This window comes from Nyctereutes procyonoides, unplaced genomic scaffold (genome assembly GCF_905146905.1).
Source record: "Nyctereutes procyonoides isolate TBG_1078 unplaced genomic scaffold, NYPRO_anot_genome, whole genome shotgun sequence".
Lineage (NCBI taxonomy): Eukaryota > Metazoa > Chordata > Mammalia > Carnivora > Canidae > Nyctereutes > Nyctereutes procyonoides.
The window spans coordinates 5144492-5156514 of NW_026575020.1; the positions used below are offsets into that span (position 1 = coordinate 5144492).

Sequence of the window (12023 nt, forward strand, 5' to 3'; positions counted from 1 at the left end):
TTGGGACCCCTATCTCAGGAGGGAGATCAGTGTGTGTGTTGGGCCACCTCCCTGATGTTGGCTGACTTGCTTGTGTGTGTGTGTGTGTGTGTGTGTGTGTGTGTGTCCCAGGGCTAATTCAGGCCGGCGTGGGCAATCCCTGTGGTCCCTATGCTTCTGAGCCTATGAATGAGAGAGAGGAGGAGACTTCCCTGAGAGCCTGATTCTTGGGACCAGACTCTTTGCTGCTATGAGGAGCCCATCTTTGATTCCCGTGTACTTTCCCAGGGACTGGGAGAGGTGGGAGTCTGTGGCCCCCTAGAGGGGCAGGGAGAGCCTTCTCTGCTTGGGAGCCCCTTTGCTGCATACACACCAGACCCAGAGCCTAGCAGGTGGAAATGGAGAACAGAGGAGACTTGCTTCCAGTTCCCTCTGTGCTCTCCCTCCTTGCACAAGAATGCAAGTTGCTCTCTAGGCCTTCTCTGGTGACCTCTCCGCATTTATCCCCACCCCAGGCTTCATCTTCATGGGCGACACGATCCATCGGATGCTCACAGCTACTCAGTATGTGGCGCCTCTGATGGCCAATTTCAACCCTGGCTACTCCGATAATTCGACAGTCGCTTACTTTGACAATGGTGAGACCAGATCTCAGAGTTTAAGTCACCTGGCTCCAGGGCTCGCTTGTCCCCCTGCCTTTAGAGGAGCCCAAAGTCTAGAGAGGACAAGGTATTTGCCCACAGTCACATAGCCAGGCAGCCACCCCACCTCCCTGCATTCGGTTCTTCTGTATGTTGGGAACAAGAGGCCTGCGACCTAGCAGGGTCTGATGAGATAACAAAAGAAAAGTGCTTGGCTCTTAGCAGAGGTGACAAACATGATAGGCTTGTATTGTCTCACTCTCACCAGATTGTCCCTTGAGCACCCAACCCTCACCCAACCATCCCCATTCTGCAGGCCCTCCTCCCTGCACTGCCTCCCTGTCCAGCCAGGTCTCTGCCTTCTCCCCAGGGACAGTCTTTATTGTTCAGTGGGACCACGTGTACCTCCAAGGCCGGGAAGACAAGGGCGGCTTCACTTTCCAAGCAGCTCTGCACCATGACGGCCGCATTGTATTTGGCTACAAAGAGGTGAGTGAGCGTAGCCGCAGAGATGGCTGGGTCTTGGGGTCTTCATTCAGCAACTATCTGTGGAGAACCTGCAATGTGCCAGCCACTGGCCTCAGTGTGGGGAATACAGCAGTTAATGAGAGGGCCATAGGCCTGACCCTTGTGGAGATGTAGGCCTGGTTGGGGAGATAGACAGTAACGGACAAATGTAGAATCACCTCTAAGACAAGTGTTCCTAAGTAGAGCCAGGAGAGCCTTTCATGAAGCTTTTTTTTTTTTTTCATGAGGCCTTTTATCTCAGCAGAGATCAAGGAGGCTTCCCTAAGGAAAAGAGTTGAGACCTGCAGGATTCATGGGAGTTAAGGAAGCAAAGAGGAGAGAGGGGGAAAATCACGTTCAAAGGTCCTGTAGCAGGACAGAGCATGGCTGGTACAAAGCATTGAAAAAAGATAGCAAGGCTGGAGGGGAGAGAGTAGGGGGCAAGATAGGGCCCTTTGCCTATGGGAAAGGTCACTCTGGCTTCAGAGTGGAGAACAGATTGTTGGGGGCCCGGAGGGAAGGCTGGGAGATATTTTGGAGAGAGAGATGTTGCCAGCTTGGAGTAGGATGGGGTGAGACGGAGACAACTAGACAGATTTAAGAGCCAGGGAGCAAGTGAATTAATAGGCTTTGGAGATGTGTTAGGAGGAGGGGGGCATGGATGGAAGAAAGGGAGTGACTCCCAAGTTTCTGGCCTGCATGGAGATGCCATCCACTAAAAGCAAAGAAGAAAAGGAAATCTACTGGAGATGGAATGGGGGAGACTTGCAATTTGGATGCGGGCCCATTGGATTTGGGATGTCTCTGAGTCCTCTGAGAGGTGCCATGAGCAGGCGGATGCATCTGGAGCTCAGAGGGGAGGTATAGGCTGGCAGGGATAGATAGAGCCTCTTCCCCCCCCCCCCCCCCCCCCCGCTACAGATCCCTATGTCCGTCTTGGAAATCAGCTCCTCCCAGCACCCCGTCAAAGCAGGACTATCAGACGCCTTCATGATTCTCAACCCATCCCCGGATGTACCAGGTGAGTCCCCAGGGATCCAGCAGAGCTCTCAAAGGGCTTGGACTGAGCTCCAACTGCCCCAGGCTGTGGGTGGGTGGGAATTGGCAATGGAGGGGGTGGATGGAGGGCAGAGAGCTGAGCAGGAACCAAGGGAAGATGGAGCATAATGAGTTCTAATAGTTTTTCATTAAAGCCGAGGTACCATTTTCCCCCCAGTGAAACCACCAGTGGAAAGTACTGCTCTGTTGGATGGGGAGGGGAGCCACTCAGCACCCAGTCCATTTAGAAAGTCTCCAAAGACACCAAATTAGGATTTTTGAGGGCTCCCAGAACACAACCATAATTGCATCCCCATCCCAGGTGATAGGAGCATCACAGAGGGCTTCAGGGAAAGGAAGCCAGTCTGAGCCACATAGTTAACTGTCCTTCAGCAGATCAGATCTCTCTAGCCTCAGTTGCTTCTTCTGTAAAGTGGAGGTACAGCTGGAATGGTGCTTTTTCCTTCCTGGTCCTTCTCCAGTTCTGATATTTTGGAGGGTCACAGATCTTTCTCTCCTGCTTCCAACCTGCTGCTCACCCCCACCAGAGTCTTGGCTTCACATTTCTGGGGAAGGCCCTGCAGGCATGCCATCCACTGTTTTTAGAGCCCTGGCTCAGATACTTTTGAACCTGACCTCTTCTGCTGTGCTGTGTATGCAGTAGTCCTCTGTCTACTGGGGGATGGGACTGGGGGATATTCTGAACTCCACTCTGGCCATACCAGGCTGGATGAGAGGATGTGTGCAGAGTCACCAAGTGCTTTCCTATAGAGAGGCAAGGCCCCACCATTCTGGGAACTCTAGGGCTTCCAGGCAAAGGAACTTTCTTACATCTGTTGGTTGAATTCAATCAGCACATGTGTTCTGAGTTCCTACTTTGCACTATGCTTTCTTTTCTTTTTTAAGATTTTATTTATTTGAGAGAGAGAGAGCAAGTGCACGTGCGTGAGTGGGGTGAGTGACAGAGGGAGAAGCAGACTCCCTGCTGAGCAGGGAGCCAGATGCCGGGCTCTCGATGGGACTGCGGGATCATGACCTAAGTTGAAGGCGATGCGTAATGGACTGAGCCACTCAGGCACCCCTATACACTATATTCTGGGTGCTACTGAGATACAATGAAGAAGTCATGGAGGGATTCATCATCTGAGCGGAGCCTCTGTCCTTAACAGAACTCTGAGAGAAAGGACCAGGGCTCACTTTATAAGCCTTTATCCAGCACACTTCCATCAGTACAGTGTTAGGGGCTTGGCTCTGGAATCGGAAGCGTGGAGTGGAGTCCAAACTCTCCCTAAGCATCTGACTTCTGGCAGGTCACTTATCCTCTTTAAGTTCATTTCTTCATCTGTAGTTGGGGATATAAGTGGTCCTTGCCTTCTACAGTTACTGTGAAGATGAACTCAATGCTGTGCATGAAGTGTTTGGTCCAATGTCTGGCACATCGAGTCTGAGTCCTGTACTAGAATCTTACTATGTTAGTCTTCAGCACACGACGATGCAGTGTTTTATAATCCAGCAAGACATCTGGTACAGTAGCAAACAGTGTAGAAATAGGGGCACGTGATATCCGGTTCCTGTGTGTCATAGGTCAGATGCCAGGACCACAATACTTTCATGTGATTTTTGTAGCTAGTGAGGAAGAAATCACATGCTGTAGTAGCAGTTTCCCAAACGTCACCCTTGTGCACATCATCTTTGAGATTTTTGCCATTAACATGAATTACTCTCCTGCTACATAATGAATGCTCTTCTTTATCCTAATCTATAAAATGATATTTTTACACAAATAAATGTGCCTGGCCTAAAACTCAAAAGATACAAAAGTTTGTATTGAAACAGTTAGGTTTGGGGGGGCAATGGGTAAAAAAAAAAAGAAAAGAAAAATTAGGTTTCTCTCCCATACCTGACCCCTGTCCTCAGTTTCCCTTCTTGGAGGCAACCTGGCTACCAGGTTATTTCTAGAGCTATAAGCATACGTTTGGATATTTAACACAAATGCTGGCATAGGATGCCACTGTTCTGCACTTGAACGAAGTATATCCTGCCCATCTTTCCATATCAGCCCATACTTGATTCTTTTTAATGGCTACTAGATAGTCTGTCGCACAGATGTACCTTAATTTTTTTTTTTAGATTTTGTTTATTTGTTCATAGAGACAGAGAGAGAGAGGCAGAGACACAGGCAGAGAGAGAAGCAGGCTCCATACAGGGAGCCCAATGCCGGACTCGATCCTGGGTCTCCAGGATCACGCCCTGAACTGAAGGGGGCGCCAAACCGCTAAGCCACCGGGACTGCCCCAGATGTACCTTAATTTAACCAAACCCCTGAACATAGGCTTTACAGCTGTTTTCCATTTTACTACAACAAATAATGCTGCAGTGACTACTCTTGCAAGGAGCTTGCAAGATAAATTCCCACCACTCCACCTGCCCCTCCCTGACCTTCATGAACACTTTGTGCTCTGGCAAGACCCTGATCCATTGCTCTACAGACAGCATCTGCTCTTAACTGGCTGGTTAAGGCCTGTACTGAGCCGGCTGCTACATAGTCTCAATCTCTCTGATTGTATTAGTTAGCTATTGCTACATAACAAAGTATCCTGAAACTTAGCAGCTTAAAACAGCAAACATAGGGGCACTTGGGTGGCTCAAACATCTGCCTGCAGCTCAGGTCATGATTTCAGGGTGGGGAGCCTGCTTCTCCCTCTGCCCCTCCCCTCACTCATGCTTGCACGTGCACAAGCACTCTCTTTTTCTGAAATAAATAAATAAAACCTTTAAAAAAACAAAACAGCAAACATATTATCAGCCCAGAGTTTCGCCCAGAGTTTCTGTGGATCAGGAAGCAAAGCACAGGTCCCCTCGTTCAGGATCTTGCCCAGGCTGCTCTCAAGGTGCTTGCCAGGTTATGGTCATCTCAACCACTGATTGGGGTGGGGATGTGCTTCCAAGAGTTCTCACATGGGTGTTGGCAGGAGTCACTTCCTTGCGGAGGCCCCACTTCGGTTCCTTCAATGTGGACCTCCTCATAAGGACAGCTCGAAACACTGTCCCTGGCTTCCACCAGAGCAGGCAAGCAGGACAGCAGTAGAGGGTGGGCAAGACAGAGGTCAGTCGTTTTGTAACCTAATTTTAGAAGTGCCATCCCATCATGTTTGTCATATTCTACTGGTTAGAAGCGAATCACTAGGTCCAGCCCACACTCAAGACTGGATTCCACAGGGTGTCAATACCTTGGAGGTGGGGTCACTGGGGACCATTTTAGAGGCTTGATTACCACACTGATTATGATCCCATCCCCAGGCTCTGAGCTTTACAGTATCTTCCTTGGTCATCCTCCCAACACTGCAAGTGAAGTCTTTACTTTCTAAAAGAGGACACAGAGGCTCAGAGGCTTGTGAAGTGTGACTTACTTGTGATCACACAGCTCCGAGACAGAACTGAAACCCAGATCTTCCAGTTTTTTTAAACCTGGGGTTGACCATTGAGATTTTCTAAATCTAACCTGCCCCATTCCAGTTGGAGGGGTGAATCCTTTCCTCTTCAGCTCCTCAAACCCCCACAGCCCTGTGTGACACATCCCAGGTTGTTCTGAGTGGCCAAGTTCCCCCGCCCAGGTGGATTATTGAGCCCTGTGGCGGTCTCATTGGTGCCTCTCTCACAGGGTTTTGCGGCCTGGCGGAGTCTCAGGAAATGTGTGTTGGATCCAGCTGCGGTACAAGGGTGAATTAGAGGAAGCCAGATCCCCCAGGGACTGTCTGCATATGAGGTTTCTCTATGATTCTGGAATAAAAGGCTGTTTTAGAGCCAGCCAGGGAGATGTGGGGAGGCGGGAAGAAGGGCGGGGAGGAAGCAAAGCCCACCTGCAATAACAGGAGGGCAGTCCCTCCTGCTCCGTGAAGCAGGGCTCTGTTGTGGGAGCTGCTGGATTCAGGACTCCAGGTGCTGTTTGCTGAGGTGTTGGCTCTGCCTGCCAGGGAATGCCAGCATATGACCCCCAGACACAGCCCCGCAGCTCCCAGTCTCTCATCTCCTTCCTCCTACCCCCATGTCTTCTTGTCATTGTAAGATCTGATCATGTCATTCTCTGGCTCTTTGTTGCCTGCAGCATGAAGTCAAAATCCTTTGTGTGGCTTTCAAGGTCCTGTGCAGCTGGCACAGCCTATCCACTCTCTGTCCACCACTCTCTATCCGGGCATCACTGGCCTGCATGCCCTGTTCCCCAGACCATGCCAAGGGCTGTCCACATCTCTATGACATGGTTCTTGTATAAAATGGCACCCATTTCAGCCCTTTTGACACTTGGCAAAATTTTAATCCATTAGTCTAGCTCAGATGTTGTCTCCTCTATGCAGCAGAACTCATGGTTTCCTTGGGCACCTTCTCCCCAGCTGGTCGTGAGAGCTCCTTGGGGGCTCACCATGGCCCCAGCGCTGAGCTCAGTGCCTGAAAAAGAGCAGGTGGTCAAAAAATGAGGAATAGTGCAAGAGTGGGTGCCACTGGACCTTGACTTCTGCTCTCTGGTGATCACCAAGTGAGAATAGGGGCCTGATGCTGCTTGAGGTGGAGGGAATACTTTGGTAATTAATTGCATCTCTCTTTGTCAGAGGTTTTTAAGCCTGGCTCCTGGCATAGACTTTAAGAAGAGTATTGGAGTGTGGGTGGAGCATATTCATATGCATGCATTTTTCTGGGACAGCATCCATGGCCTTCATTGGGTTTTTAAATGGGCCACCACCTCTGCTTTGGGGAGTGATGGATTTTATGTGGCTGGGAGGTCAGATTCCTCTGGGTCTGCTATTCAACCCACAAGTAGGGTATTGGTTCGGATTAGATTGAGCTGCAAATAACAGGAAATCCCAAATAACTATGGCTTAAATGAGACACAAATTCAGAGGCAGCTCTTTGGTCTGCAGCTCCTATTATTACCAAGATATTCCCATTGTCCAAGCCTCTCTGGGACACTGCCACCAGAATGGATGGTATCATTGTCTCTGTACCCAAGCTCCTCCCTGCCTGGAATGCTAGGAGAAGTACAGGTTGGTTTCCCACTATTCCAGAATCCCTGAGCTACTGAACCCAGTCTGGTCTGCGGGACTGTGTCCTTCCCCAGGCTCCAAACATTTTATTCCCACCCTTGTTGAAAGGTAGGGGGAGTTCATCGCAGTCTCTCTTTTGGGATTGAGAGAAGGAGATGCTGCAAACAGCCAGAGTTTTCCTTGCTATTATTTCCTTACATGAACTGTTATACCAGCTTTGCAGCAGAGCGTCTGCAGAGCATGCTTGATGCAGAGAAAAGATCTATGTGCAATTAGCAGCAGCTTTTTGCAGAGGCAGGCAAAACACACAAGGGTAGCTTATACACTCTTTATTTGGCCATAGGGCCCCCAAAAGTCAATATAATTTTCTTTATTCATTTGTTTAAGAAACTCTTTCTTGGGGACACCTGGGTGGCTCAGCAGTTAAGCATCTGCCTTCAGCTCAGGGTGTGATCCTGGGATCCCAGAATTGAGTCCCACATCAGGCTCCTCACAGGGAGCCTGCTTCTCCCTCTATATCTCTGCCTCTCTTTCTGTATCTCTCATGAATAAATAAAATCTTAAAAAAACAAAACAAAACGAAGTCATCCAGGGATACCTGGATGGCTCAGCTGATTAAGCATTTGCCTTTGGCTCAAGTCATGATCCTGGGCTCCTGGAAAGGCGCCCCATGTTGCTCCCTACTTAGTAGGGAGCCTGCTTCTCCTTCTCTCCTGCTTGTGCTCTCTCTTGCTATCTCTCTCTCTCTCTAATAAATAAATCAAATCTTATCTTTTAAAAACCTCCGTCTTGGGATTCCTGGGTGGTGCAGCGGTTTGGCGCCTGCCTTTGGCCCAGGGCGTGATCCTGGAGACCCGGGATCGAATCCCACATCGGGCTACCGGTGCATGGAGCCTGTTTCTCCCTCTGCCTCCCTCTCTCTCTCTCTGTGACTATCATAAATAAATAAAAATTAAAAAAACAAAAACAAAAAAAAACCTCCTTCTTTCATGGACAGTATAAAAGCAATTTTAGTGTGGCCAATGTCAAAACTGACAGAGGTTCTGAATCAGTGAAACCAGTTAATGAGTATTTAATTTCTCAGGGCTTCAGACTGTGGCCTGCCCCTTGGGGTACAGGACCCTCATTGTGCCCACCTCTGAGGTCCCCTGCTGGGGCTCAACTTATGATTATTGAATGAATAGTCAAATGAGCAAAGAAAGACATGAACGAGAAAATTGAAAACTTATCCTGAAACTACTATCTTATATTTTTTTTATACCATAACCACCCATTTTGGAGGCAGTTCGTGGTAGGGCTCGTCAGTCTGATTTCTTCTGACCAATCCAACTCTTCCCCACTGATGTCTGGTTTTGAAACAAAATGGGACATGCAAACCTCTGTTTTGAGCTGTTAACATTTCTTGTTTGGGCATCAGGGCTTTCTGTGTCTGGACCTTAGTATTTCCGAATCTTTGACGAATGGAGGCAGAGATCAAAAGAGAATGTCTCAAGATGCCAGAAATGTGGCTTTGGGGCGGCCTCTGTCTTGGTTCCGGAGAGATCTGTTGGTCATGCAGATGGACGTCATCATCCTTGGGTGAGCCCCAGATGTTGGCGAGATAATCCAAAAGCAAATAACTCCGGCAGGGATATGAAGAGTTCTGTTTATAGAGAAATAAAAATATTGCCAAAGCTGTACACTTAAACAAGTACAAGTTGGCAGTTGAAGTGAGCAAATATTTTTAATCAGAGGTCTATTTCCGTACACCCACCCTCATCCCCCTTCCAACTATAGTCTTCTCCTCTGCCCTGAGGTAGGGAGATAATGGTCTTTGGAGTGCATCTGGCCCTGTCAGGCTGCATTCTCACTTGAATTACACCCCCAACTCCAGTTCCCCAGCCCAGGTGGTGGGGAGGCCCATCACTAGATTCTGGTGTGAGGTTTGCTGGGAGTCTTGCCTTCTCTGGCTGCTCCTCATGTTTCTCCATCCCTGAAATCAGCCTCCTTGACAAATTCATGTCTCCATTCATGCCCAACCTTGACTCCACTTGTCCCTCGCATTTCACCTTCCTTCCGATCCCAGGAGTAAGCTCTTCTCTACCTCCTTGCAGGTGGAGAAATCTGGAAAGCTGGTTCTCCCCTACTTTGAGCTCTAAGGTAGAAAAGGGCATGTCTGGCTGCAGAGCCCATTGGGGGCTGACCTTTTGAGAAAGACCATAGTCTGGTGGGCTGAGGCAGAAGGGTGTTCTAGCTTTAGGCTGTAGGCTAAAGCTGTAATAAGTTGCTGAGGTTTTGTGACTATCTACAGAACACTCCTTCATTCAGTCATTCCTTGAGGTCCTGTTATATGCAGGGCCTGGTGCTAGGGGCTGGGAGATGGACACAGATAACTTGCAGGCTCCACCCTGGAGGAGCTCACAGCCTGGTAGGGTAGGTGGCCAGCAAAGTCAATATTGATGGAGTGGTGTAACAGGTGACACTAGACATCCTGCAGGAGGCTGTGAAGCTCAGAGGAAAGGCCACTAACTGAGCCCAAGGAGGGTGGAGAAGCCTTTAACAAGGGTGTGTCCCTTGAGCAGGGTCTTGAAGGAGGAAGCAGAGAAAGGAAGAAAGGTTTACATAGACTCTAGACCCCATGGTCTTAGGCCCCTTGGAAGACCTGGAATTTCACTTTGTTTTCTTACTCTTACATTGTAGTGCTAAAAAAGTAATTTTTCAGAAAGAGGGATGGCCCTTGAGGGTGGTGGGTGGGACAGAGCTGTTGAAGACTGCCCAGGTATCCTCTATCTACATGTCCCACATTCCCTAGGCTCACTCAAAGCCCAGGCCACCTTCCCATAGCAGTTGGTGTCACATAGGGAGGGGCCTGCAGTGCATATGGGCCTTTGTTTGGATTAGAAATGGAGCAGATGAATTGCAGAAGGGTGACCTTCCTCACCCCAATCTCTTCCAGACCCCACTCCTGCTTGGCTACAGGCCTTTCTTATACAAAAAAAAAAAAAAAAAAAGGGTGTGTGTGTGTGTGTGTGTGTGTGTGTGTGTGTGTGTACAGGGCTCTGTGAACTCATTCCTTCAGCTTTTTTTTTTTTTTTTCCTTCAGCTTTTGATGGAGGAGTCTCTCCTCCCTAGGACCCTGGTAATCCTGTAGACATTGGGCAGTGACTGTCTGATATTTATGAGGCTTGCCTCTCAGCCCTTTCCTTTTCAGACTTAGGGTTGCTTAGGAAAAAAAAAAAAGCACACAATTACTCGGCATTTGGCTTAATTATTTGTTTTTACAGAAACATTGTAAATATTTCTCTTCTACCCTTTTAGAAACACAAATACAGTAGTCCCCCGCCCCCACTCTGATCCGTGGGGACACGTTCCATGACCCCCAATGGATGCCTGAAACCATGGGTAGTACTGAACCTTATATATACTATGTTTCTTCCCATACAGACATACCTATGATAAAATTTAATTTATAAAGTAGGCACAGTAAGAGATTAACAATAACTAGCAATAAAACAAAGCAATAATAAAATCATAACAACATAATATAATAAAAGTTAAGTGAATGCAGTCTCTCTCTCTCAAAATATCTTATTGTACCATCCTCACCCTTCTTTTGTGCTGATGTGAGATGATAAAATGCTTACATGAGATGGAGGGAGGTGAGTGGCGTGGTTGACCATGGGTCACAAACCAGGAAAGTGAAGTCGCGGATATGGAGTACTACTGTAAGGAAACCGGGAAGAAATACGGTGTGCCAGGGACCCTTGTGCAGTCACAAGAGTAGAGTGACCACGTCTCTTCCCAATGCTGTGTTCAGTGACTCCAAATTGGTAGCTTGAGATCAGCGCAGGAAGTATTTACAGCATGGAAATCAGCAAATTCCACAGTCAGGACTCATTCATTGCATAGAATGTTTCCAGGACATTCTGTGTTTGAGAATGTTTCAGGGGCTGACACTTCCATCACGCAGCACAGGAACTTTTTAACACCAGACCAACTGGGGTTCAATCTTGGGTTAATAGGAGGCATTGATTCCAAGATTGAGGATAAATAAATGATAGAAATGTAGATGAGATGTTCTTTTAAGCAGATTCTTCATTCAGGAGGAGGGCTGGGGGATGGGCCACCCAGCTATTGCACACGATGCCTTCCCTTTCACAACTGGGCCTGAAGAGTTCTGCTGGCACCCTGGGGAAGCTTCTTCCAAACCATCTTCAGCTGAGAGAGAGTTATGTCCTTACTACTCTGGGCTTCCTGTAACAAAAACCCAACTAAAACTAGCTTAAGTGGAAAAAGTGATACGAAGTAGCCCAAAGAATCAAAGGAAGAACTGATAGCTAGGGAGACAGGGACCAGGGCAGGTCCTGGGACACCAGAGCCTGGAAAGCCACCAGTATGTCCTACTTCATGAGGCTCGCGTATGAGCTTGGACCTATGGCCATCCATGGACTTGGAGCTTGCATTTTTCTCAGCTTCATTACTAGGAAGCAAAGGACCTTTTGGTTACAGTTGAAAAGTCCGAGGGAAGGTCTCTGATTGGTCCAGCTTACATCAGATACGCAGCCCTGGACCAATCACTGGGTAGCCAGGGAGGCAGGGTCATGGAGGAAGATGGTAGCTCCAGTGCAGATCACTTGTAGGAGTGGGCTAGGGGCGGTTCCCCCAAAGGGAATGCTGTTTCCAAAAGGAAGATGGGGTACTGGGCAGGCCAAGCACTACATGACCCCTCCTCCTTGTAGGGAAATTCATTCACAAAGCTCAACGGCTGGCTGTCAGCCTTCCAGAGCCTAAAGAAACCAACCCTAAGTCCTGGTTCTTGGGTGGGTGTGGGGGTGCAGTGGGA

General features: G+C 48.5%; 1 protein-coding gene across 1 annotated transcript in view; it reads left to right on the plus strand.

The window, feature by feature from the left end:
* The window catches only part of PLXDC1 (plexin domain containing 1), a 61220-nt gene that overhangs the window by 28816 nt on the left and 20381 nt on the right, over positions 1-12023 (plus strand). Inside the window, exons 5-7 of the mRNA XM_055328980.1 lie at positions 495-617; positions 991-1109; positions 2049-2148. Of these exons, the coding sequence (XP_055184955.1) occupies positions 495-617; positions 991-1109; positions 2049-2148 (342 nt within the window). The remainder of the gene's footprint in view (positions 1-494; positions 618-990; positions 1110-2048; positions 2149-12023) is intronic.